The sequence below is a fragment of the Cygnus olor genome, chromosome 9 (genome assembly GCF_009769625.2).
Source record: "Cygnus olor isolate bCygOlo1 chromosome 9, bCygOlo1.pri.v2, whole genome shotgun sequence".
NCBI lineage: Eukaryota > Metazoa > Chordata > Aves > Anseriformes > Anatidae > Cygnus > Cygnus olor.
The window spans coordinates 26,090,158-26,117,893 of NC_049177.1; the positions used below are offsets into that span (position 1 = coordinate 26,090,158).

At 54.8% G+C, this 27,736-nt stretch overlaps 2 protein-coding genes across 24 annotated transcripts in view; both read right to left on the reverse strand.

The window, feature by feature from the left end:
- Positions 1-26,162, reverse strand: part of MBNL1 (muscleblind like splicing regulator 1) — an 81,312-nt gene extending 55,150 nt beyond the window's left edge. For 3 of the 23 annotated variants that reach the window (XM_040567521.1, XM_040567518.1, XM_040567516.1), the window contains exon 1: positions 25,759-26,162. Coding sequence is in view for 18 of the 23 variants with exons in the window: in XM_040567519.1 (XP_040423453.1) it covers positions 1,484-1,657 (174 nt within the window). In the remaining 5 variants the exon portion in view is untranslated. Of the gene's footprint in view, positions 1-1,483; positions 1,856-17,376; positions 17,538-25,758 lie in introns of those variants that run through there. The other 20 variants (XM_040567519.1, XM_040567522.1, XM_040567503.1 and 17 more) reach the window with 20 other exon arrangements.
- Positions 1,660-17,183, reverse strand: LOC121074893 (translation initiation factor IF-2-like). The gene is made up of 2 exons (XM_040567525.1): positions 17,130-17,183; positions 1,660-2,313 (listed from the first exon to the last, which is right to left on the reverse strand). Exons 1-2 carry the CDS (start codon positions 17,136-17,138, stop codon positions 1,660-1,662), a joined length of 663 nt encoding a protein of 220 aa, XP_040423459.1. The 5' UTR covers positions 17,139-17,183.
- Positions 26,163-27,736: the final 1,574 nt, after the last annotated feature.

The following is a 27,736-nucleotide window of genomic DNA, read 5'->3' on the forward strand; positions in this document are numbered from 1 at the left end:
GGTGTCCTGCTGCCGGCGGGATGCCCGCGGCCATAACGCTGGTGCCTCGGTTTCGGCTGAATCTCCCTTGTGCAGAGCAGCAGCACGGCAGGGCCGGGCTGCGCCCCGTGCCCGCAGCTGCCGGCTGCTCTCGTGCCCCCCACGCTGCGCCCGCGCCCAGCACCACCAGCGGCCGGCGCGATGCCGCCAGCTCTGCCACAGGCAGCGCCCGCGCCGTGCCCTCCGCTAACTCCTAGCGCACACCAACACCGCATCTCCAGGCTTTAAAATGCTTTTTTTTTCCTCCTGCGCATTACAATGGCTGTCATTTTAAAAATAATTAAAAAAAAAGTACATTAACGAAAGCATTTCACCTGCCACGCGCAGGCGGTGGGGCTGGGTACCTGGGACCTGAGGACGCTCTGAGGGTTCGCCTTCCATCCAGATCTGGGTAGCACGCATTTCCGAAGGCAGAGCGCTGCAGGATCTCTACAAAACCCCTACAGCCCACTTCCTGCCTGCACCAGCAACCTGCAGAGCTCGCTACAGCGCGCAGCTCCCCCTCAGCGCGCTCAGCAATCCCCCGCTCTGCGGCTGGCTCCGCTTCCCAGGACTCGGTCCCAAGAAGAGAAAACCGTGCTGCAGGACGACACAGACACGTTCTTGTTTCCCAACTTTTCATTTCAGTGATCCTGCTGAATTAAGGTACTGTGTGGGATGGGTATTTTAAACGCTAGCGTAATTTAAGTTGTAAAAGCCGAAGAGAAGGAGCTGGAAACCCACACGTTCAGCACCTATCACTGAAACCGTAGCTACAGCGAAACAACAGCCCCACAGGGAGAGGGCCCAGCTCGGACGCAGCTCCAAAAAGCACAGCAAGGCTGCCAGCTCCCCGTGCCCATCCTGCTCGCCTGTCCAGAGGCACCTTGCCTCCTGCGGGGCGCTCTCCCTCCCTGAAAGCCGCGCGTTTGCAAAAAGGAAAGGATAACCACAGAGTCCTCAGCACAGAAACACAACCACAGCGTTCAGGGGCACCCAAATAACGCGAGATGGAAAACACTTCTCTAAGGTTCACTCCCCCTGTGCGGGGACACCACCAACCCACTTGCAGTTACAGGGTGGAAACTAATCATCATATTGCTTACGTGGTCTGTGCTATTAAAAACAAAGAATCCTCACAGTGACTTAGCTGTTTCTACGTGAAATGCCCTTTATTCTATCTACACACAGGGAATAATTTGGAGCCAAAGGACCGGTAGCCGTAGCCACGCCGGACGATTCCAACCCTGCGAGGCTTATTTTCTCGTTATTCCCCGTTATTCCTTCCCCTTCCCCTGAGGAAAAGAGCAAAACAAACCAGCAAGCATCAATAAAAATAACAGCAGCAGCAGACCTGGCTGCCGGCAGACAGCAGCGTCTCCCTTTCGGGCTCCAGGGTTTCTCTGGCTGCAACTGCCTCTCTCGTTAACCGTACGTCCTCGGAAATAATGTAATAGTTACTCACTTTCAACGAATCAAAGCAGGCGATTACGCGTCCGTTCTCAACTTGGCAGCTTTTCGATGGGTGTGCAAATTTACATTCCGTGTCTGGCCGTGAGCAAGTCCCTCTTTGGAACTCCCTACACACTTCCAGCGTTAGCCATTTTGTGTCCCGAATCGGCGTGACGCTCACAGCCATCTTTAGGTTCTACAGGTAGTTAAACTTGCCGACACACCGCACAGACAAGCGGCTGAACCGAGGGACCGGGAGCGATGACAGCGCCACCTCCGGAGCGCCGCTTCCCCGCTCCCTATTTGAAAGTACGTGCGGGAGCTGCGCGGTCCGACGGGCTCCGGGACGCGCTCCGGGACGCGCTCCGCCAGCGGTTCGCAGCACGGAGCCGGTCGCGGACAGCGGCCCCCGCTCGGCGGGGCGCCGGGTGCCGGCGGGGCGCAGGCCGAGCTGCGTGCCTGGGGCCGGCCCGGGGCTCTCAGTCGCCCATGGGCGCGGGCGGGCGGCAGGCCCGGGGCACCCGCGTGCCGAGGCGCTGTGTGCGGGGCGGACGTGCGCGGGGCAGCCTCCAGGCCGGTGCCGGCGGCCGGGCGCGGGCGGACGCAGCGGCTCGGGGCTCTCTCTCTGTCCCCCGCCGGGGCCGGGCGGCGGCGGGGGGCTCTCGGCACCGCGCCCGCGGCCCGGCTACGAGGAGGACGGGGGTGCCGGGGCGAGAGGCGGCGGGCGGCCGTGCTGTCGTCGCGGTGTAGCTGGCAGCAAGCAAGGCAAAAAGCGGCAGCGGCGGCTGCTCTAGCGGCGGTCCCAAGCAGCGGCAGAGCCGTCGGGGGCAGCCCGGTACCGACCTGCGGAGAGAAGAGACACGTTACACAGCGCCCCGCCGAGCGCGCCGCCCCGCCCGGCCAATCGCCGGCGGCGTTGCAGCGGGACGCCGGGCGGCGAGCCAATGGCGCGGGCCGTCTTATGCAAGGTCGCGCCTGTCAGACGCTCGCCGCCGCACGGCGCTGCCTGAGGCGGCCCGGCCCGGCCCGGCCCGGGGGGGGGGGGGGGCACGGCCCGGGGCAGGCCGGGGGGCACCGCCCCGCCCGCAGCCGCCCCCGGAGCGGCCCCGGGCCGCCAGCAGGCCCCGCCCGGCCCCGGGCCGCGCCCCCCCAGCCTCCCGGTGCGGCCGGGGCCCGGCCGTGCCCGCGGCCCCCCCCGCCCCGCGCCGCCCCGCGCCGCCACCTGGGGCTGCCCGTCACGGCCCCGGCACCGCGCCCGCCCCCTGTGTCCCGCCCCGCCCCGCCCGGGGCTCCCGTCCCGGGGCTCCGCCGAGGAGCTGCCCCCGGCCGGGCCGTGCCGCCCGAGGCGGCCGCGAACCGGCTGGGAGCGCCCCCCCCTCACCCCCACCCCCGGCACGGCGGCAGGCGGCCCGCACCGCACCGCACCGCGCCGCGCCGACAGAGCCAGAGCAGCCCCGGGACGTGCCGAGAGCCGCCCCCGAGGCGCCGCCGGGCACGTGAGGTAACTTCAGCCTCGGCACCAGGAGCAGTCACCCCTGAGGAAGGAGAAAGATACGCACGAGGAGAAGGAACAGCTTACGGAAAGCGAAAATGGGTGAAAGCTACGTCTTGCGAACAGAGCCCAACCTGCTAGAGCTCAGGGAACAGCACACCTTATTCCCAGGCTTGGGCGAGCTTTCTGTCCGGAGCTGGACAGGCACTACTGCAGGTGCAGAAATCCCGATCCCGTCGAGGTCAGCGACACCTCTGTAACCGCACGGACACGGCTGAATCTCACCCTCCCTTCCTCAGGCTGCCGGCTACGCACTGAAAAGCATTACTCCAAGGAGCTGCGATGCCTCAGAGGCAACTCTTCCCAACGTGAAGGAATGCCAGGTGTATAGTTTGTCAGTAAAGCTTCTTGAAGAAAAGCTGTTTTGTTGGAATTTATCTCCCTGAAAACATACCCAGGAATGTCAGCTTTAAAAATAGTCTTCTAGCAGAAACAAAGACCCACGTTAGGCCAGAGGTGATCGATGTCTCCACTGAACAAACTAGAGGACAACATTAGTACAGGATCATAACTTCTGATCCGCATAAACTTTTTTCCAAGCCAATAAAGGAGTCCCCAGTGAGCCTCAAGTGCTATCAGGATACCACGGTCTGCATAAAACCAGCAGGTACAGCTGATGTCTTTCCTGGGGTATCTCCGAGCGGCTAGGAGACACCGCAACAAATCCAGAGGGAGGAACTGTCTGTGAAAGCGGCTGAATAGTTTTTGGTTTGTTTTTTAATTTATTTGCAGTTTATTTGGGGGCTGGCAGTTTCCAGAGTCTACCTACCAAGCCATTCCATTCCATACTAAAGGTTGCAACTAAATGCTGCAAGGTATATTTGGCCACAGCGTAACTTTGTATTCACTGATTGTTGGGAATGCAAAAGGACGCAGAAATAAATACAGGTGAGGAAAACAAGGTTAGAAACACTGAAAGTGAATTAAAGAATGATTCTCAGAAAAGACAAAGCAGATGTAGAAAGAAATAGCACTGAGCAGTCATTCCTTAAGAGGGTAACAGAGGTGACCTAGCTGTCTGCTGAGCAGGGTCACTGAAAATGATGAAGAAACAGCTTCACAAATTAATGAAAATGTTACTTGAAAACACCTGAGAAAGTGAAACTAACAGGACAAGGACCACATGATTGTGGTGTCCGAGTTCTGGTTAAATATGCTCAGTTTTTATTACTTCCCGCTATCGCCACAAAGAAATGTTGTGCAGCTAGGTTAATGGTGTGTTCTTCCTCCTCATTACAGTCCTTGACACAGAAACAAGGCATCTGAGCGCTGCACTGGAAATTGCTCCAGAAGAGCCATTGTTTTTACTCTTCCTGCAACTGGGTTTGCTGGACGTTCCTGTCTTCTCTATCTCAATTCACACACGTCTCCTAAAGCAAGATGTATAAAGCTGGACAATCAGAGAGCACAACAATAAAGAAGAACACGGCAGTGAAGAACGCTATTTTTATGCTCACAGAAAGTGGAAGCTGCGAACGCCAGTCTCAATGACATGGGAACTGTCAGCAAGAACAGATAATTACACAACATGAATCCACCCTCATGACAATGACTCTAATGAGATAGGAAATGGAATAAAATCAATATTCTATTTACACTGACGGTACAATCTCAAAGCTTGAAATTGCCAAATAGCTGTCTTTTAAATAAAGAAATACAGAAATTACCGACTGCCTTAGAGTATTTTCAAAACACCTCTGCCAAATGTAAAGTTTACCAATAACATATCTCAACATAAAATTTGGAAAAGATACAGCAATTACTCCACGGCAGAACTGAGAGACGTAATTATGGCGCTGTCACAAAATTAAGCTGAAACGATGAGCTAATTAACATCTTGGCCCGTAACAGCGAAGGAAAGGTTAAAGAGAAATAGTCTCTCGTAAACTCTGCTGCTGAGCAAACCGGATCTGCCTGGCGCTCTCATCTGTAGGAGCTGCGCTGGCCGTTCCGCGTGAGGGAAGCAGGAAGACCCTCCCTCGGTCCTCGCTGTACACCCCCGGGCAAAGCGGCGTGCGAGGGCGGCGGCACGGAGCGGGCGCGGAGCGGCCACTGAGCGCAGTGCCCTGGTCCGGGGCTACCCCGAGGTACTTCCCAGCTCCCTCCCTGCCCAGCACGTTGTGACAGAGCTTAGTAAGCCTACAAGCACGCGTTAGCATTAAACTACAAAGCAAGCCCCACACCAGATTTGTGAAAAATCTGCCAACATTACTTCTATGACCCAGATATTTTGCATAATACACATAGTTTTAGTAGTAGTAGTACCAGCAGCGTTTAAAGGCTATTTCTGTACTGTTTCGGCTCTGACGGAGTAGCTGGGGAAGGCAGTGCCACCTCCCACTGACTTCAGTGGGCTTCTCAGGCAGCTCCTCGTCAGGCGCGTGTCTGTCTCAAGCACGCTGCACGGTTTCTGAAACCATTTTAGCAGAAACACCTAAGTGTGACGTTACATTTGAACTGAAGGCATCCAAGCACACTCGGTCCATAAAGTTTAGATAAATAATAAGGAAATGGCAACATCATAAAGTGTGTGCCCTAAGTGCACGTGCACTACCACCTTGGGCAGAAACAAGACACTTTCTTGAAATCGGTTCTCCGAGCTTTACGTCCCTAACCAAACCGAAGCGACTCCCAGCAACAGTCGGGTCATTCCAGCACTGACGTACAAATCCCATAGCCCCATCCTTTCCTACTTTAGATTAGAGTAATGCTATTTTCGAGTCAGAAAGTTATACCGCAAATTCCGTAAACTCCCTTTTCCTTAAGGAAAATATGGTTACGAATTAGCCGCTATTACTACAACTAAAAGACTTCAAAATAAAGAAACATGCCTATTGAATTTTTTCTGTTTCTCCTGTTGTTTTTGTGATCTATTGTACGTATCAATCTCCTCCTCAAAACTGGCAGTACTTCACATCATCTGAGAGCATTAAATGGACGGGTATTAATAACTGAGAATAGGCAAAGGTCAGTGTCTGTCTCTAGACCAGCAAGATGTGCACATTAGCTACTGCCCTGCTCTCTCAACTTGCCAGCCAGAGACACACAATGGCAGGAAGGACTACTCCGCATTAATCCATTTTGCTATTGATTTATGTACTACTGCGCATTCACGTACCCATCCACAGCATTAAAATTGCAACTATTGTTCCTGGTAGTGAAACCATACCCATATTATAATTCTTTTACCATAACATTTACATAATGTATGGTACAAATAGGCAGTCACGTATTTTCCTGGGAATTACAGGGGAAGTTAAACCACGGAATAAGGGCCATTTCCCAAGCAAGTCTAAAAGGAAGCTTGTATCTTTAAAAGCAAAAGTAATCCAGTGATTCACCTTAAAGCTCTGAGAAGTATTTTTCAATTGAAATAACTAAAAGCTCTTTTATTAACCAGAAACGGAACAACCAAAAGTTGTAAGAACCAAAAGCTCTTTCCGTTGCCACAACAACAAAAACCCGATGCACTTTCCAGAAGTAAAAAAGTTACTTATTAATCAGCCTCTTGCACACTGAAGACGTTCTGTTTGATTAGCTGCAAACGGCCACACGCCAAGGGCTGTGGGGACCAGCGGGATGCCCTACGCGGACGGAGCGGGGGCTCCTGCACGCCTGGGGGCTGCCCTGGGGCAGAAGGGTGACGGGCACGGCTGCCCCGTTTTAAGTGAAAAAAGGTTTCTTCTCTCTCCCCTAGCTCACGCAAGTGCTTGATTTTTTAGACACTTGTTATTCCTCCCGCTTGCTTCAGTGGGACGGGGACGGAGGTGCCTGCCGGTTACACAACCGATGTTAACAAGAAGGTGCAGCAAGCAGCATTTTGGGGCGTTTTCCTCAAGAGCACGGCCGTGTGACAAGCCTCGGGACAGAACTCCCGCAGCTGAGGCTCAGAACCGGGAGGTATTTGTAGCAGTGGTGAAAAGCGTAATTACACACCGCTGAGAAACCCTTCCACACCGGCAGTGACCTGCAACAACACAGGGGTACACACACGCGTTTCGTGCGAGACACGCGTAAGTACGGGACGTGGTTACCAACGTCATCCCCAGTAACTCCCGCAGAAATAAAGCCGTGTCCGTGACTCAGCAGGGGAAGCAGCCGCTGCCTCTAACACCCAACTCAGCCGGTGCCGGTGCTTTCAGGGAGGACAAGCGACCTGGAGGCGTTCTCGCTGCGAGATGCGGCAGGCACCCGGCCTCGAGGCCTCTCTAGCTACTTCAGTGCGAGGGAGAACGTGTTGGCACCTCACTGCGGCCACGGTTCTAAACCAAAGCTGCACGTTACCCCGGGAAGGCTCCCAGTCCCAGCACCAAACACGCACCGTTCGTCACCGCCCTTCCCACGGCTGCGCGGGGCAGCTTCCTCCCGCCGCAGGACGGCTGCCTGCCAGCACCGGGCACGGCGGGGCCGCCGGCCCGGTGAGCGCCCGGGGGACACGGCGCACGGGCTGAGTGCTGCCGTGGCCGTTTTACCGCCAGGAGCCTTGCCTTCAGCCGGCGAGCCTCCCTGCTCAGCTCTGCTCCCCTGCCCACCCTTCCCTCGTGGTGCCTGCCGGACACCGACGCCAGGCGTCACACGCCCTGCCCCTGTGCACAGTCATCGCTTTGTCACGGGACTAGCGACGAATTAGGAGCCTGGATGCAACCTTCAAACCCTTGCACACGCCAGATTAATTAGCGAGATCAAATCTGAACTCAATTACCAGGCATGGAGAATGCCGCTCGTGCCACCTCCCCGCAGCGCCGTGCCGCTGCTCCCCGCTCCAGGTCACACCGCGGCTCCGCCTGCTCCCTGCGGAGGACGGGGCACGGCCGAGAGCTCCGCACGCCCGTCCCGCCAGCCGAGTGCCTGCCACATGCCCGTCCGTGCGCCCCCCCAGGGCATCCAGGGGCCCCAGCGCCGTGCCCGGCCTCGCCGTGCGTCCGGCTCGAGGGCAAACAGAGCGGGACGCGCGTACAGATAACGAGGAACGCGCCACAGGCGGTTCTGCTTTCGGCAGCGACTTACGCCCCGATCCCGACAGCCTGGGCGCTTTTACCGAGCACCGGGGAGCGGCCGCGAGGCTGTGACAGCCGCGTGCCTCCGCCGCAACTCGGGATGACGACAGGGGGGCCGCGATGGCCCGGCCGCTGCTCTGGCGCAGGCCGAACGCGGGCAGCGCTGGCCAGGGCGGCGCGCAGCCTGCGCGGGGGCGCCCTCCGGGAGGCCCCAGCACCCCAGGGGACGCGGCCCCAGCCGCAGCACCCGGAGGCAGGGCAGCCCGCGGCAGCCCGCGCGGTGCGAGCGCGGGTCGCAGGGTGGCGGCGGTGCTGGGGCTGCTCCCGCGCCCGCTGCGAGGTCAGAGGGGGCGCCGGCAGCGCTGCAGCTCACAGCTGTCCCTGTCCCGAAGAAACCCTGACCAAAAAGCAGAAAGCGCTCTATTTCGAGTACGGTCTGGCCTTACATTTACTTCGTAGCGGGCATACTCTTCTAGCACAGCAAAAACTTCCACAACTTACCAGAAAATACAGTGAAACTCAAATAACGTACGTGTGTGACTTACATAAACATCTCAATGCTACGCTTCGCCACCACCCGGGGTATCTGTGATAATTCTCGTGTATTAATGCGAGAGCAAAATGGACTTGTGCACACAGCAAAACCAAGTTTGGCAGAAACTTTCCCTGACCGAGCAAAAGATCCCTACGAACACCGCGCCCAGGAGCACAGAACGCTCGTTGATGCGATCCATTTCAACACGTGAGCAATCTCAGGCAAGCTAAATAAACGTGCGCCTTCAGATATCAAGTTAAAGCTCCGAATTAGTCAACGGTAGCAAAAAGGAATAATAAGAACTGTGTGACTACGCTTCGTTCTGGGAAAGAAGTGCAATGCCTCTAAGGCCACCTGTTTTAAGACGGCCAAGTCCTGTGCCGAGCGCTCACCGCCCCCGGAGCTCGGCCCGTCCCCTCCCCGCAGGGGTCGCTGCGGCCAGGGGCACGCGGCGTGGCGCAGGGCCCGCTGCCCCCGCGGCTGGCACGGCGCTGAGCGAGCCCTCGGCCTGCGGGGGAGAAAACACCCGGTGATCCCTCCGGCCACGTTCCAATTGATGTTCTTCGCGCTGCGTGGCGATTTTAGAGGCCTGCGTAATACCCCGAACATCCGTCGTAACCGTCTGCCTCCACTATTTTTATCAGCCTTCCCCTCGTATTTCCCACGTGGAAGATTCCTCTCTGCCCTCTGCTCAACATCTCAGTTTACCTCCTCTTTCAGTAACACCTGTGCAAGCTACCGAAATCGAACGACGCGGTGAGGCACCTTTAAAAAAGCTCAAAAAGATTACTGTTTTCCTCTAATTCTCACTCTTACCTCTAAAAACTCATTTAAAAATAGTGAGTACGAAAGTTAAAATCCTAGCCGTAAAAAAGACAGAATATTTGAAGAGAGCTTCTGAAAAGATTTGAGGAAAACAAAGTAATTTCTACACTCACTGTGACAAAAGACAGAACGCTTACAAGTTGTAGAAAACAAAACAAAAAAACCCAAAGCAATAATTCTGTCAGTCATGCAGAAAAATGAGTGAAAAAAGTTCAAATTGTGGCACTTGAGATGCCACCATTAGCTGCATTTAATTAGAAGAAAGGAGCAGAGCTGTGCCTACTTTCCACAAAAAACCACATCATAAAGATTAATTTATGGAATATATCGGCACAAATAAATACAGGGGCTCAATAAAATGCTGATAAGCAGCAAGATATTTTTCCAGGGTCGTTCTTCCAAGCAGTTGGCACAGCTAAGCCATAAAAGCAGGTGTCTGCACCCCCAGAAGAACATTTTTAACTGCTACACATCACAAGCTGAGGAGCACATAATTGCATTATTAATGTCACTGATTCACTACCTTTTCTTTTTCACTGCTTGGGAACAAGTCTCAAAGTCATTTTAAGTTCTGCCTACGTACCGAGTACCGAAGGGTTCCCACATAAAACCGCATATAGAAAGGATTGCACTTAAAAACAAAGGCAAATACCCAAGACAAAAACGCCGTTCAGGCACTAACGAAGCTTCCAAACACGGGAAGAAGCATTTTTTTGTTTGGATTTTTTTTGTCCAGTTTCTGAGAGTCACAGAAAAAAACCTACCGGTTTATTTCTCCTAAGCAAGCCAGGCCGTGTTTATCGGCCCGTGGGGCTGGCAGGACCTCCCCTCCACGGAAGGCAGACGGCACAGCACCGCCGCAGCAGCGAGCGCGTCTCGTCGGGGCGCAGCACGGAAGGAAGGGCACGCGCTTCTGGGGGCCGCCTCTGTGCGGGCGAAACCGGGCAAACGCCTGAATCCCAGCTCTCGGGCACGTGCGCTCACACGCACAGACGCGCGGTGCATTTGGGGGGTACGCTGCTTGTTTGGTTGGGTTTCTTTGGTTTTGGTTTGTTTTCTTTTTCTCCGGTGAATCCAGGCCTAACTACGGCTGCCTTCAGCTTGGCAACCTGCTTGGAAAACCTGACAAATGCGCCCGGTCCGTCGAGCTTCCACAGCCTGACAGACTCCTCGGTACGCACGGGTAAAGAGGGATTTACGGGCTCGAGACCTCGGATATACCTACACCCACTTACCGCAGCAAGCTCCGTTTTCCCCGCCAGCAACTGCCCCCGGCGGGGGAAGCCCACCTCGGGCGAGGAGCCCTGCTCCCAGGCACTGCCCCGTGCCCACCGCGGGTCTGGGCTGCGGGCTTCCAGGGTGCGAGCGCGAGACCTCGCCGGGCCGCGCGGGCGAGCTGCGGCCGCCCTGCCTTTTTTAGAAGGAACGATTCCCATTAACTTCTCTGGAAGGAGGACTGGGCCCGGAGCCCAAAGCTGGACCGGGTTCCCAAGCCCTTACTCAGCCTCCCGAGCCAGGCCGGCTCTGGCGGCAGGCAGCAGCAGCACAGCGCGGCGCGGAGGCACAGCGCAGCCCCAGCCACCAGACGGGCGGACGGGGCTGCAGCGGCCCCGGCCCCGCTCCTGCCGCTGCCGCTGGCCCTGCCGGCATGGCACGGCACGGCACGGCACGCTGACGGGGGCTGCGCAGGGAGCGGCGCCGTGCTTCACACGTGCGGCGCCCAACAGCGGGCACGCGCTGCTCGAACGCCGCTGTGCCTCAGCGTGCGGTGGATGCAGAGCGAACGCACGTGCCATCGCGCTCCTCAGGCAAGCGTGAGCTTCCACCCAAGTCAGGAAGTGTTATTTACAGTGCCTGCAACATTTTATTTCTCCTTCCAAAAAATACCTGCTCTAAGTTCAACCTCAAGGCCTGTTTTGCTTTGCCAGATGATCCGTGACTGTCTCATGACTTATTACATTGTTATCATCACTAAGCTTAATAAACAGCGCTGCTAAGTCTGTTAATCTTCTAAAACACCAAGTCTGAAACCGTAGAAACAAAACATCTTACTACGAGATACATAAAATGTGGCACAGTGAGATAAGGGAAAATTCAGTGTGCGCTCTTCTTTTTTTTACGCAACTGCAAGCAAGACGGAGGCACTTTCTGTAAGAACCAGCCCCGAATGTAATATTAATGACAACTGTTTAAGTGGAAAAAAAAATTCCTTTTATGACAAGTATGTAACTGAAAAAAAACTTCCTTTTACAACAAAAGCCTCTCTCGGAGGCAGGCAGTAAGGTGTGCTTCCAGCAGAAAAACCCAGACTATATTCTGAAATTTCATCTGCCACCTGTAAATTCAAAGAGCCGATAAAGCGAGGCAAACCCAGCTGGGCTGGCTGCGTGAAATCTCACTTCTCAAAACGCCAAGTGACACGCAATTCAGACTTTAAGCCGTCCAGTGCTTATTTCTTTTTGCTGTCCTCAAGTTCGCTCTGACGCAGCCACCAATGCGTACAGCGTGCACGTTTACGCCCCGAAGTGACAACAGCGCTTGGCGTACACGCCACGGCGCCACGCTGGGTGCAGCGGCGCGCTTTCCGCGGTGCCCGCGGGCTGCCCGGGGCCGGCTGGCGCCCGTCCGCCTCCGGCTCTTCCCCGCGGCAGCAGCGGCTCCGGCTGGCCCCGCACCGCGCCGCGCCACGCCTGGCGCTGGCGTACACCTGGCCCACCGAAAGGAGAGCACGGCTGCGGAAAGCTCACGTGGGTCTGGTTTACTCTGTCCTGGCTTCCTCAGACTTTCTGTGTAATCTGTAGATTCAAACGCAAATTAACTCGGAGCGCACTCCTTCGCGTCCTAGTGACGTAAGTATGTCTTTAGCTCATAAGCTGCTGCCGTTGCTTCTAATTAATAGCAGACAGCAATCGTCCCATTGAAAACCCAAGCTGCATTTAGTGAATACACGGTTAGGCCTTAGCAAGAGCTAAGGGGTTAGATCTACCGCAGCCTTTTTCTCCTTTAGACTACGTTAAGAAGAGAGCTCTCCCAGATACCTAAAAACAGGCATTTCAGGAGATAATAGACTTCAGTAACATACACACTTCATTTGAAACATGGGCAGCTTCGCTGGGTAGAGCTGACGGCACGCAGACATTTTCAAAAATAATTGATACCCGAGGAAAAGCGATTCTCCTGATCCAGAGCTGGACTTCACTCTGAGGTCAGCACACACCAAGCCCCACGCAGTCATCGAACAGCCCGACGGGCACGGCCAACCTCACGTTCGCTGACCTGTACCAGCTCCGGCGGTGGCCACCGGGGGCTGAGGAAGAAGTTTCAGGTCAGCCTCCGAGGCAGAGCAGTTACTGCTGCCTCCGAGCGGAGCACGGCAACGTGCAACAGGAGTTACTCCTGGGTAACGGGAGCTGCCGCTGGCTTTGCTCTCCAGGGGAAGCCGGGACAGAGGCGAGCACACGGCACCGACCGCCGCAGGTAGGATGGGATGGGATGGGATGGGATGGGGCAACGCTGCTCACTCACTTCAACGCCCGGCCAGGAACTAAGCCCCATCACGAACCACCATATGCACACCCGTCTCCTTCCAACTTTTTGTATTGAAGGTGCATTTCGTTGTCTTGGGATGTACTCAAGTTTCACCACAACTGTGGTACAGTTTTAATGGTCCTTTTCTCTTTCCTTGCAAATCGCTCCAAACTTTCGCTGACAGGATGGGAATTGCAATCGCACACACTCGCGGCAGAGCAGGCTCCAAATGTCACCGAGGACAGCAACAAAAAAGCACTCACATGTTTATCCTTTTGGTAAATAATTACGGGCTCATAGGAAGGAAATGTTGTTTACTTTGCTGCGTTACTTGGGAAACTGAGTTTACAACATGTAATTGTTCATAAAAAATCTGGGGCAACTGCTCTGAGCCCCAAGAAGCACAAGCAGTGGAGGCTGCCGTGTCCGCCGGCAGGGAACAGCCGCGGAGCCGACGGGGGACGCTGCGCAGCGAGGAGCCACCAAACCTGGGGCAGGCGTCCCTGCCAGACCTCTCCCCTGCGGCCGCTGGCGTACAAACCCACTCATCGAAGCCCCGGACCCACACGCTGCAGGGATCCGGGCCCTCGTGCGGTGCCTGTGCGCGGCGTGGCTGTGCCGCGAGGTGCTCCAGACCCACACCATCGCCAACAGCTGGCCACCGACATGAGCGTCCTTCCACGCTCACACTGGAAAACCCTCATAAAAATATACAAAACACAGCCACAGTAAAACTTCTTCTTGACAGCAGTGGCAAGATTTTGTTGATAAATGCTCATAATTACAGAAGTCATCCTCAGCGTGGGTAAAAAAAAATAAACAAACCTGACAACAAAAGGGAACAACTTTGTATGCAGCTTTATCTTAATGAGCTGATCTTTGTTAACAGCAAAATTACCTTTTCATGGCATTTGCATTTAAAATGTGCATAACGCAAAGGAAAACACCTATTATGCCTTTGAAGGTAACGAATTGTTACTTGAAGGTGTCTGACATAACCCGACGTGTGCCACTTCCTCGGTGTGGGCTCTGGTAGAAAAACGACGGCCACAGTTTATACGCACAGTTCCCAAGCAGCAACCACCCACCGTTCTGGGCATCAGGAGGTGCTAAGGCTCACCCTCCTAATTACAGGCATCCCTGTGCTGCTGCCACCTCTGCACTCGCTCTGAGGAAGCAGAATGAAACAAGTCCTCGAAGGAAATAAAAATAGAGAGGATGCAGTGAGGTAGCGCGGCGCAGCTTGGCCGCTATACAAAGGCCACAGGGCGGTACGGCTATCGGCCCTCTAACATTCCTCGCAGGACGGGCTGCAGTGAACCGCGTTACCGACTCTTCAACAGCAGCCCCCTGCTTGTGAAATCAGGCAGGCAGCACTTCCAGCGCTCCTCTCACACGCCAACGGGCCAGGCCCCAGAACCCTCCATACAAGACGGGTTTTATAAGAAAGCAACAAGGGTACAGGCTGCTTTCAAACGTGAGTCAACGTGGGACATTTGTCACGGAGGGGCTAAAAAACGTTGGCTTATTCAGTCCTTGGCTCACCACAGGAAGCAGAATAAAGTTAAACTCAGTAATTATTACTAAGTATTACTAGTAAATGATAAACAGCATCTCCGACTTCATGAAGTGACCGAGGACTAGAATCCACGAGGCGGAACAACGCGAGGGAAGCTAACCTTTCTCCAAAACTGAAAACGAAAGCCCACACCTCGGGTTGAAGCGGCTCCTTTCACGCTTACTCTTGACTATTTGTTTAAACTCTCCAAAGCGGGATGAATCAACATCAGCTCCAGTTTAAAGAAAGTCAGCAAATCCCCCTGAGATTTTTCCATGGAGTCCCAAGCCCGCAGGCATGGACACGCCACCCCCGCGCAGCCCCAAAGAGGCGGCGTGACCCGGCGCTGCTCCTCGCCCCGGGCCAGCCCGTAGAGGTGCCTTGGCACGACCGCCCGGCCACGGCGCCCTGCCGCCTTCCCGTTCCAGCACCGTGCTCAGAACTAGGTTTTTGGGACCTCCTGCGTCTGACCGCCAGGCGCTGGGCTGAAGGCCCCCATCCCGGCACCGCACACCGCGACTCGGGAGGAGGGCGCCCCTTGGCCACGTCTGCCCGCAGGAGAAGCGGAGCACGCGGCCTGTTCCGCAGCCAGGCAATCACATGCCAGGGAAACGTAAAGGTAAAAGTCCCTGCTTCCACCAACCGAGCTGACTTGCTGATACTCCTTAAGGGAGATACTACCTGTTAGTACCTCCGTTAATTTACCAGACTGAACAACCAGACTCTTTCTGCCACGAGGGTGAAGCAGGGTGGTCGATCTGCCTAGCAGGCTACGAAGCGCAGCGTGTCAGCAGGCGCACCTGAACTCCCCTTTTCTCATGTTCGCAATAGAGATTTCAAACCGGGAAAAAGAAACACAAAGCTTGTGCCTATCCAGCACGTGGCTCAGCTGCACTTCACACCTCTTCTAAGAAAATGAACTTAAAGGAGGATTTGCTGGGTAAATGAAAAGAAATTACTAAGCACCGCAGGGAAACGCCAGCGTTGTGAAGTGGATGTATGGAAGCGGTATCCTCGGTGGCAGCTGACGGGAGCTTTTACAGGACGGCTTCTGCACTGTTTTGCGACTCGAGTGAATTACAAATTACTCAGTTTTACCCATTCATTCATCTGCCTCATAGTACAACTAAGCATCCTTGGACTCAGATCCTCTCCTGCCAATCAAAACAAAGCGAATGAGACAACAAATAAGCCCTGTGACTTTCTCTCACGTATCGGACTAAGAAATCTGTTGCCTGTGCATCTTCTCTCAGTACCCAAGTAAATAACAATTGCACGATCCTGTGCTTTCGGTTGTCATGTAAGCTAGGCAGACTCCACAACTACCATAAATTCATACATACAACATAACAGGATAGTATGTTTTCAACATCGAGTCTAGAGACTAACTGCCTATAAAGCTTGACTGCTCAATCGCCATCGCGTTTTTTATTTAAACACCTTTTATTCACACTCAGCCTAACGAGGCAGTTCTGCAGCTCCAAAGCCTGCCCTTCAAGCCCAGGAAAGCCCCACTTCGTTTTACAGCGTCTAGCCGACACCTGACCTGACACGAGCTGAGGAAAGCTGCGACAGAGGCCTCAGGAAGCGCAAGCTGCAGGAGCACGCGCTCCAGGCGGGGCGCTCAGCTCGGCGCTCAGCACCCCCCGGACCAGCGGTCCCAGCCTGCAGCAGGCTGGCGGCAGCGCCTGCAGCTGGACCCGCGCCTCCCTGCCAGGAGGGCAGCTCGGTGCCGCCGGGTTCAGCACCGCGTTCCAACCTCCAAGCGCCGGGGGTTCGACGCCGATCTTGGCGACGCCAGGAGCGCAGCTCCTCTCCTATCTGCCGGGCGCTGCCCGCATGGCCGCGGGGCCGGGCTGGGGAGGCCCAGCGCTCCCGCCTCTGCCTGCTCCTCTCGTTAACCCCTCCGCGGGTAATTACGCGTTATGCAACTCAGCTCCTTGTCGCTCTGGAAGGCACTGTAATTTCACTGGGCTGCTCTTCCCCGTAGCACTAGAGAAGACAGAGCCCAGTTCCTCACCGTGTCGCTGCTCCTCGTTTCCGTGCCTCTCTCCTGTCACCTCTCCTCTCTCCGCCTGCTCCCGCAGCTTCGCTTTCCGCACTGCTCTGTTTGCCACCCGTGCCCTTCTGCCGCTGCCCTGCGTCCTGTGGCACACTAAAAACACCCCCCCGAGGGAAGGCGGGCAGGGCTCGCAGCTCTCCTGACCCAGCGTTTCACACCGACCACGTCCCCGCGCTCCCCTCCCGCACCAGGCGGGCACCGTGACAGGCTGAGCCGCGGGCGGCCACCGGGCGCTGCGTGAAGTTCGGCATTCCTGAACTTTCCGCCCCAAAGGAATAACGGTAATAATAACAACCACAGGCCGACGAGGAGGAGGAGGCCGCCAGGGAAGGGCGGCCGCGGCGCCCCGCTGCCCCGGCCCGCCCAGCCCCAGCCCCAGCCCCAGCCCCAGCCCCAGCCCGCCGCCACCCGCACCCCGGGGCCGCCTTCAGCCCCCCCCGGCCCCCGGGGGCTCCTGCCCCGGCCCCGCGCCCCCGCCCAGCAGCGCGGGCCCGTCCCGGGCCGCCGCCTCCCCTGGCGGGCCGCCGCTGCGGGCCTGGCCGAGCCGAGCCGAGCCGAGCCGAGCCGTGGCCGTGCCCGTGCCCGCCCCGCGCCGCGCTCACCTCTGTCATGCCGGCGGCCCGGCGCGGCGCGGCGCGTTGGGCGGCGGCGCGGCCGAGTCACGGCAGCATGGTGGCGGCGGCGGCGGCGGCGGCGGCCCGGGCTCCCCGCGCCGGCCCCGGCCCCGGCCCCAGCGCCCGGCTTCCGCCGCCGCCCCCCCGCCCGCCCGGAAGCGCGGCCCCGGCCCCGGCCCCGGCCCCGCGGGGTCCCCGGGCCCCTCCGCAGCCCGCCCCGGCCCCGGCCCCTCACCTAAGCCGCCCGCGGCCCCCGGGAGCCGGGCGAGGCGACGGCGCGGACGAGGTAACCGGCGGCGGCGGCGCGGGCCCCCCCTGTGCGGGGAGCGGCCTGCCTCATCCTCCCCGCGCCGGAGCGCCCCGGCGGCTCATGAGTCACGGTGCGGAGCCGCCGAGCACACGTGCGCGGCCCCGCGCGGCCGCCCCCGGCTTCGGGAGGGGAGGAAGCGGGGGGGGGGGGCCGGGAAACGGCCCCGCCGCGAGGCCTCCGCGCTCCTCCGGGCCGCTGCGGCACCGCCGCCCGGCCTCTCGGGGCTCCCCCCGCGCTCACCCGCCTCCCCTCGGCCCCCTCCGCGCCAGTACCGCGCCCGGCACGCGGCCGGGCCCTGCCCCGCCGGCCCGGGGGCCGCGGCCTGCACGGGGCAGCCGCTGCGGGGCCGAGCGCAGCCCCCGGACAGCGCCCTACAGCCAGCGCCCTACAGCCAGCACCCCCCGGACAGCACCCTACAGCCAGCACCCTACAGCCAGCACCCCCCGGACAGCGCCCTACAGCCAGCACCCTACAGCCAGCACCCCCCGGACAGCACCCCCCAGACAGCACCCCCACGGACAGCACCCCCACAGACAGCACCCCCACGGACAGCACCCTACAGCCAGCACCCTACAGCCAGCACCCCCCAGACAGCACCCCCCCGGACAGCACCCTACAGCCAGCACCCCCCAGACAGCACCCCCCAGCCAGCACCCCCACGGACAGCACCCTACAGCCAGCGCCCTACAGCCAGCACCCCCCCGGACAGCGCCCTACAGCCAGCACCCTACAGCCAGCACCCTATATCCAGCGCCCTGTATCCAGCACCCTATATCCAGCACCCCGCACAGGGGCTGCAGCTCAGCAAGGAGCAGGCGATCCGGTCGGCTCATTTACAGCTCTAATTAAAACATTGCCTGAAATTGCACAGAGCGTTCACTAGAGGAACCCCGGCACCCACCAGGACGAGCTGGTGGCCCGGCTCGTGCTGTGCCGAGAGCAGGTGGCCAGCACCCGCAGGGTCCCGCGCTGAGCCTCCACACCGAGCAGCCCCCTTCCCTCCAGGAGCTCGGCCAGGAGCCCGTCCTGCCCGGGCACACGTCGGACGGAGGGGCAGGAGGACGCTGTCAGCAGCGTGGTTGTGCTCTGACAGGAGCCGCTGCAGCAGCACTATTCAGCTGATGCGCCCGGCCTGACACCAGGGCCTGCAGGCCACCGGCCTCGCCCGGGGTCCTTCGGCCGGAGCCACAACCCCGCTGGCCTGCGCCCTGGCGCCCGCCCGCCCGCAGAGGACGCAGCAGCTGCGCCTCATCTCTAAAAGCTCGTCATGTTTCTGCAGCAGAGGCATGGCAGCGCTATTTAACAGAAAGGTGAGCTGCAATAACGTAGATTAGATTAGTCAGGCATAAATGGGCCCCTTCCCAGGGTGCAGATGCCCGTGCACAGAGGGAGCTCAACGGCAGCAGGTCGCACTGAGCTGGGGGGACGCGCGGGGCCGGCCCCTCCAACTACAGCCCGTGGGCACGCAGAGAGCAGGACGGTGGGAAGAACCGGAAATGTTCTGGCAGAGCCAGGACTGAAAGGAAACATGGCAACGATCTTCCAAGATTTAAGGAGGGTATAAAGAGCAGGGCGTAATCTTGTCTGTGCATTTATGGCGGGGAGGACAAGAAGATGGGCCTAAACTGCAGGGAGAGAGATTCAGGCTGGACCTGGATAAAAAAGACGATTGCCAAGGATACTAAATCAAGGCTAGACGCTCATCTGGATGAGTGACTTGGGTACCTGCATCCTGCCTTGGGGCAAGGGAGTGGATTAAGTGACCTTTTGTGGTCCCTCTCCCAGCCCTTTCTGCCTGTAACCTCACTGAGGCTTCCTCCTTTGGATCCCCACTTCTCCTACAACGTGCAGTCTGTTCCATCCCCAAGGCTTACTGTTTACCTTTTATGTTTTTATTTCACTTTTTTTTTTTTGACGGTTTCCATTAAATATTCCCATGCCTTTGAAAAACATGTTTTTTTAAGTTCTCTACTGTATAGTTTGCTATATTAATCAAATCAATGGCAGAATTCTCTTTGTCTTTTGATATCAAAGCACCAATCACGTCTGAGCCGAACTTATGCCAAAACCCTATGAGCGTTTGCACTGATTCCAGCAGACGGTTTGCTTAGCTTCGTGTTTTAAAATACTGTACTCTGTGAAACACTGGAACATTGATGAGACCGAGTATATTTGAATGGATACAAACACGCATTCTCAAAAACCTCGCTTTCAGTTATTGTTTCCTCCCTCAGACTTTCTGGTTTCTTCCACGGCGAAGAATTCAGACCGTGTCACCTTACGGCTAGTGCTGCAGCAGTTCCTGTACCTCCCAGGCCCCTGGTGATGTAGCCGCAGGCCGCTTCGAGCGCAGCCCCAGCCTCCCGGCAGAAACCAGGGTTACAGCAGGAAGTTTCCACAGAGGCTGCGACTGCCTTTAGATTTAGAAAGCGTCGCAGATAGTCACCGCTCCGCTTCCATGGAGCTTTCTCTTCTGAAAATTAATTCATCAAAGAAACGGACACTTGTGGTAAAGAAGTCCCGTTCTGCTGCCAGCGTGATTCAGACCACGCCAAGAACCACGGCGATGTCCACGGGGAGGCACGCCTTTCTCACGGCCCTAACTGCTACACACCGGTCCCTCGCCCACGGGGAGTGCGGCGCCGCAGGTGCTCAGCGATGGAGTTGGCCACGTCCACGGGCCACGCGAGGAGCTCGGTTCCACGTGCTACAGGAACTAAAACACAAAAGCTATAGAAGGGCCTCGTGTCACGAAGTTTTTGGGTTTGGTCTGAAACTGCTGCTACCCCCCCACCACCTCCGGTCGCTGCTCCATCCCAGTGCGGGCGCTTCCCGGCGGGGCCGTGCTGACACCGCCGTGCACGCGCGGGTTGGGATTGCATGTTCGCACATCTCTTCCTGCCTGCCTTCTTTTGGCGTGGAAAAAACGGTTAGAGTGAATGCCAGGTGCTCCTAGGTGACTTTATTCTGAATTCTGATCCCTTCTACTACTGTTTTAAATGTTACTACACCATGCCGGATGCTTTTGACTTGAAGCAAACGGTTGCCAGAGCAACACGCTGCGGCTGGGTGCTGCCACAAGTAGCGACGCTGCAGCGGTGCCTGCTGCAAAAAAATAAGCACGAGTGCTCGCTCCCCCCCCCCGACAGCCTCCCATTTTCAGACCTGGTTGAACTTCAGCCTGTCCTTGTTTCCCCAGACCGGGATTCCCGACCAACTTACTTTCTTATAAGCCGTGAGACTGGTGTTCATTCGCAGTCAAAACGAATAGCAAACTACACGGAAACTACAAGGGAAATCAACATTAGAGAAAACAGTGAAAAAGACAAAGGGTGTATCTCAGGTGTCAGGCATGGAGGTTTCTCCTGTCAAATATCTCCATCAGCAGACACCTTGTTTCAACTTTTTTTTCCTACCAAACACACCGGGGTTTGTAGGTCTGCTAGAGCTTCGTCTTTCTATGCTCTCCCTCTCATCCTTGTCTTTTTCCCCCTAAATTGTGCACTTTGTGTTTATAATTCTGAGCGTCACTTGCTATCCATACTCAGTTGTTCCAGTATATGTTTATTTTTACCTTATGAATGAAAAAAAAGTACTAAAGTAACATATCTATTGCAACTGAATGCTATTTTTGGTCATTTATTGATGCTGAGTTTCTGTTGGCTTCTGAAATTTCAAGTGATTGCTCAGAATTACATCTTTCATATCCTTTAATCTTAAACAGAATAAACCAAATCACTTTGCTCTTTGCTTCGAAATTTATCAGGCTTGGGGACTACAGGAACCTGAATTTGCCTTTTCCCCCCATTGGTACTCAGGGCTGAACTAAGCAAAGTTGTTTTGTGAAATGAGCTGATAGTGTGCTTTTCAGCTTTAATGAATAATTCCTTCGCTTTGGGAGAGAAACGGTAACTTCTCAAGAGATCTGAACTCAGCTGTTTCCTTAAAGCTTTCTCTTCTATTGTATACTCTGGTATTAATATAATTAACTTTTCATTTTGTGTGCTCTAATCACACCCCACAACAGACCATGCAGCACTACTAAACCCTCTGTGAAAAATGGGATGACTCCAACGTCCCTCCTTCGAAGCTGCCCGGACAGAGCAGCTTTGGGGAAGCATCCCGGAGTACTGAATGTACAGGGAAGCAAAGGCACTTTGTTGGAAGGGAGAGTTTTTTGCTATCTCTGTTATTTACCTTTTACTTTTTCTTATAAAAACTGAAAACACGTAAAGAAATATCTTTTTCCTTTTAGGAAAGTATGCCATGAACTCACATTTGTGTTTCAAAGAACCTTAATCTAGATCGGTAAAAATGTTGTGATAATTGGTATCCCATCTTATTTTCACATTTTAAAAGCAAGGGCACAGATGCACCGCCCAGATAACTGCAGCATTGACTGCACACGCCTTGGCAGTGTCTGGGAATGAATATTATAATGGATCATTTGTTGCTCTTCCTGTTTCTGTTCTATCACAAAGGAGTACGTGAGTCTGTTTCCTCTTCACATGCTTACATCAGTACACTCGGCATTTACAAAGCAGTTGTTCCGGTCACAGAGTTTTCTGCACAAACTCTTTGTTGCCCAGATGTCCCCCAAATAACTGCAGTAGACCAGCATCTGTACGAATGATCTTTTCCGCACACAGAGCTAGCTTTAAAAATTGACCAGTGACTAAAACGTGCCTCCTCGCGCAGGACCAGTAGCAGTAGCAAAGTGGGTGCGTGGCCACCGAGATGCTCGCAGCCCCGGCAGCTGGCACGGCTGCTGCAGAGCCCCCACTTTCCCTACCCAGTGCCCCCTCCTCCCCGCAGCTTTAAAGGTCCTTGCTCCAAAGCTGTTATTTGGTTGCATTGGCACTTCAGATTTACTTAATTTCATTTTCCTGTCATTTTCCCATTTTCCCATAAGCACGCGCTGACCTGGCTGCCCATGACCTGCAGCCACCCGAGCCAGTCCTGCCCCGCTGGGGACCTGCCACTGCTGGATGTGTCCCTGTGCTGGCTTGTGCTGAGCCTCAAAACACTCCTCCTTCAACAAGACAGAGGTCTAGTTTGCTTTACCATTGGTTTGGTGCCTAATTCATGTGTGATGTGGTTTCTTGCTATATCCTACAACTCGTGTATTCTATTTTATATAGGTTTCATAGGTTTCAGCAGATTAAACTGTGGAGTACTACCTTGAGATATCAAGCACAAGCTCTGCAGTAACAAGATGTCCAGGCAGGGCACGGTCAAGAGGAAATCATAAGGAAATCTCAGATTCAGCAGTCTCCCAGATTATCATCTGGGATACCACACAGAACAATGGACTAATTATCTTCCCAGCAGAGATAAAGAAATATTTCATTGTATGCTCCAGCTTCATGTGTCATTCAAAGAAAAAACTATAAATTAGGAGACGAGGGAAAAAAAGAAGTATATTGTGTACACAGAAAGTATTCTGAAAAACATTTTATGCTGTAGAGTCACTATGTGTTATTACAACTGGAGCAAAAAAGAGGAACCCCTTACTGGCTGAGCTGACACAGACCTCTCAGCAGCGAAGTAAGATTCTGACCTCTGAAAGTTGCGAAACGGTTGCCTGCCCTTCCCTCTGGAAACCGCGCTGCTGCTGTCCAAGCAAGAAAGGCTGCAGTGCTAAGAATTAAGTTCAGACTGGCAGAAGCACTATAAGTCCAGCATTGCAACACCCACATTTCCTGGGTGTTATAAATGAGGATGGTTATTGGCATCTTCACAGCTATGCCTACAGCAGAATATAAGCACTTTCCACTTCCAGGACCTATTTCAGAATGACCCAAAGGGAAAAGTTTAAAGGGAAAACTTTTGAGCGATAGTTTACCTTGTAACAGCCATGCCACTAGGGACATAGGATGAAAATATATTTAGACTTTCTCTTTGTAATTGCAAATTTCTTATTCTGAGGGATTATTTAAGCCCGTAGAATACAGTAACTCAGATGAAGGAAGCCTTACAGACCATTTCTAGCCATCCCGCAGAGAGCAGTTTCTCAAGACATCCTGTACAGGCAGGAAGACGCAGCCAGCGATGCACGAAGCGCGCCTGTTGAAGCGCCCGCGCAGCAGCAGCTTTTTGGTCCCTGCACCGCCGGAGCAGCCATCTTAGCCCGTGGCTCCCTGCAGGGCCCTGGGGGCGCCCGGACCTGGGTCCGAGCCCGCTCCAGCTGCAGCTCACGGCCACCAGGCGCCGGAGCCGGCCAGCAGGCTCACAGCACACTGAGCACCGAGCCCTACCTCCTGTCGGAGAAGGACTGGGAAACAACAGGAATCTTTTGCCAAAGAAGTTACAAAAAAGAAAACAGCAGTTAAGAGCATGATTTGATTCAGAACTAGCTGAACAGCTCCCAGGATTTCAGGCAGGTGTGCAATGATACGTCCATCTCCTCGTCCATTTACCAAGGCCAGCAACACCAATGGATGAGCAATGAGCACAGAAAGTTTTGTTCAACCTCACAGACGCTTCCCGCTGTACAGCTGAAAGCAAGGCTTTTCTCCTTAATATTTATCATAACGCATCACTGAAAGGACAAATAAATTAAAACACCTTAGGAGCCTTCCTCAGGGTCCAGGCAGTACCCAGGCAGCACCAGGTTGCTGCTCGCTGCAGAGCTACTGCCAGGCTCGCACCTGGGGGACTGCAGCGTGCTCTCACTTCTCTCTGTTACAAAAACAAAAATCGCAGTGCCAATCAATCAAGCTTGAAATACGCCTTGTGGTTTCACTTTATCGCACCAAATGGCTGGAGTACAATAGTTACAAAATAAACATCGGGCTCTAATTTTCCAGTTCTTTGCTGGCCATTATAAAAGGTAGATATACAAGTTACTTCAAATGTAGATTGAACATGATTGTGGCTCTCGAGAAGCTATTCAGTTCCTTATGTTGTTTGTTCAGCACTCATAAAACTTACATTCTCCAAAAGGGTCTGACATTAAATTTCAGTGTTGCCAGTAAAGAACGTAATTCTTACATCTCTTTTAACAGAGTGCAAATTCTTTAGTAAAGAACTTCCGCTTCTGCTTTACAGCAACATGGAGGCAATCGATCTCACACTACAGTATTAAGAGAGGGTTGTGTTTTTTCTTCTGTTTTAGTGATATTATCTGCATGTACATTTTAGTAAAGACAATATGCATATTTCACACTCGGCACTTCCACTGCACGGTACTTTTTTTTTTCAAGCTTTGTGCCAATATTAAGTGATATTTTATTAAAAGTAATAAAATATTTCATTAAAAGCAATAAAATATTTAGACAAATCTCTACAAGTCTACAAGTGTATAAGTGAGCAAACTCCACCCTGCTAATTTCACAGCAAATAATTATGATATATGCTCTGCCCTCCACATTCTCTGTGAAGATAATTTCTTCAACGCCTTTTAACCAGTGACAGGGGCCCCCTCCCATTTACTGCGACCTCTGAGATGAGAAGCGCAGGCACTTGGCCCAGGTGGGCTCTGGCCTGGATCCAACAATGTTTTACCACAGAGAACTGGCGGGACATGCGCCGGCAACAACGCATTTCATACCACGAGGGGGGTTAGCGCCATTTTAGTTTATAACAGGTTCCACAAGCCACCCGCTGCAACCAAGGCCACGGCAGCTGCAGGTCCTCGGTTCTGGCCGCCCGGGGAGGATGGGTGCCGGGGGCCAGCACCTTGCATGGACCAGCCGGGTGCTGCTGCTACGTGGCTGAGGCAGCGCTGTTACAGGCACAAGCCCCTGACCACGTCCCGGCTCTGCTAACCGTGCGGAATGAGCCGCTGTGAAGAAACTGACCGGGCTCCCTACAGCACACGAAAATCAGTCTCAACTTTTCCAGAGAAGCAAACCTCGGACGAGACGAACTGACAAAACATCAACAAACAGAACGCGAGAAAAGATGGCGAGGCTCCCCCTGCGCCGTGGCCGTGTGCGTGGGGCCAGGCGTGCCACTCGTGTCCCCGCCACACATCCCGCCTCGTGCAGAGCCCGCAAGGAAGGGTCTGCTTGGTAAGCAGCTTGGGAGTCCGACCCTAGGGGACTGCCACTGCTTCAGTGATCCTAGTAACTGCAGAGTTTTTTAGGTAAACTTTGAGGAGCAAAATTTTTAAGTTTAGAGGTTTTTTTAGCACACTGTTTAAATCTTCCCCAACTTATTTCGTAAAGTATGTGCAATAAGATGTAGGCACAATAAAATTCTTTAGCTTTCTAAATGACTTACCATAACCTCCTAAACCATCGTGTATCATTCTGCCGTGAGTTTGCAAGGGCTACAGAGCGGGACAAAAAGCGCAGCTCTTACCTGCCTTGCCTCCTGCGTGGCTTTCGTCTGAGCACGGCTCCAGCGCTGCGGCGGCGCAGCCACCGCCTCCTCCGCGCCGGGCCCGGCGGCGCTGGGCTAATTACAACATGCTCTCTTTGCAACAGCGGGACAGTGGCCTAGCTAGAGGGGAAACGGTGAAAGGCCAAAATAATCGTGCCTTCCGAACCCTATGGGTCTGAGAACGTGAAATAGGCTATTCTCGGTAGCATTCAGCAGTAACCATGGTGACGGGCTGCGGTTTGCATATATATTTTCTTAAAGAAGCAAAAATTACTGTCAGCTAATAAAAAAAAATGTTAGGGGAAGTGCTTTTGCATTGCAGTCACGTCCCTGATGACAGAGGCCGCTGCAGCGTGCGTGGCTCGCGCCACGGGCAAGGCTCTTGCCTGCTGGGCACGGCCGCGTGTTTTAAAACCCCCAATGGCAAGTGCCGCAGCCCGGCCTGCTAATCTGGCGCTGGCACCTGGTGCTGGGGACAGGCGCTGGCCGACCGACAAGGCAGCACCCGGGGGTGGGCGATGGCTGCGGGCGGTGGCCCCGCCACACCAGCCGCGCTCCCTTCCTGCGCCGGGCCCTGCGAGCCACAGATAACGGCTGCCACGCCGGCACCGGCCTGCTCTGCTGCTGCACAGCCCTCAGCACAGCCGGCGAACCCCGGTTGTTTCTGCGGCAGGCACCTCAGCCCCGGGCTGCTGTGCCGGCAGCCGGTGCGGAAGGAGAACGTGCCGAGGGCCACAGAACCTACTGGAAGCACCTGCTCGTTGCTCAGCCCCAAGGCAGACGTTACCCGCGGCTCGCAGCTGCACCTGCCCCTGTCACACCGCCGGGCAGGGCCGCGGGGCCAGGAATGGCCGCCCACACCAGGGTGGCACCGGGCCAGGGCACAGGGTGCCAGGGGCAGCGTCTGAGGGGAAGCAGCGCGGGCACGGCTGTGGCGGAAACGCTGTGTGGCTTCCGCTGTGCTTTTTTAAGCCATTTTCTGCATGCAGGCCAAGAGGGCTGCGTGCTCGTGGGGTATGGCGAGCAGGGCCTCGGCTCGCCACACTGCCTGCCCTGGCGGCTGCGTCCCTGCCGTGGCCGTGCTCGCGGCCTGCCTGGCTGAGGGCAGCGGGGAAGGCTCTGCCAAAGTGTGCATCACGGACAGCATCTCTCAGGCATCCATTGTCAGGAAATAAGGTGCAGCTTTCAGAGCAGATATAAATAGCCTGCTTAGCACAACACATTTACTGGACCGTGGCTACATCCGTTTCACAGGTGGAGGGACCTAACCACTATTCCTACAGGATGAAACGCAAAACAAAACAAACAAAAACAAACAAACAAAACATTTTTTAGGGAGCAGGATGTTCCAAGTTCAATACTTCAGCACTGTATACAACAAACATGTTCCACCTTCATACCTGGAAGTTAGGGGATGATTTACAAAATACTGTCATTTCATTACATTTAAAAACATCTAATTTCCACATTAGAAACACAAGCAAAACCTATTAATTAAATATACCTTCACGTGGACAATCTTAGGAATTGTTTTCCTAGTGATTTGCAAGGAGGTATTTTGTGGGGCAGCTTTAGTTTAATGGCACGTTTCAGGAAACATACCCTCTTGTGCTACACTGAGTGTTATCAGGCACTCCCCTCGGCCAACAAGCTCTACTTCTGTTAAAAAGTGATTTAATGAAGTTGCCAAAACCTTTGCGTGGATGCTATTAAATTGTGCTAAGATTACTTAAGCTGAGGTACACAACTGAGTGAGATGCAGATGCTGTTAGCTGCAACAGTTCACTAACTGTTCATGGGCTAGTTCTTAGTCCACAGCAACTGCTGTGTAGGACACATTTAATCTTTAAGTGTTAATTGCACTTTAATATATTAAATTAAAATACTTACACTATTTAAGAAAATCCCTACCACAGACATAGAGTCATAGTATCATAGACTCATAGGTTTGGAAAAG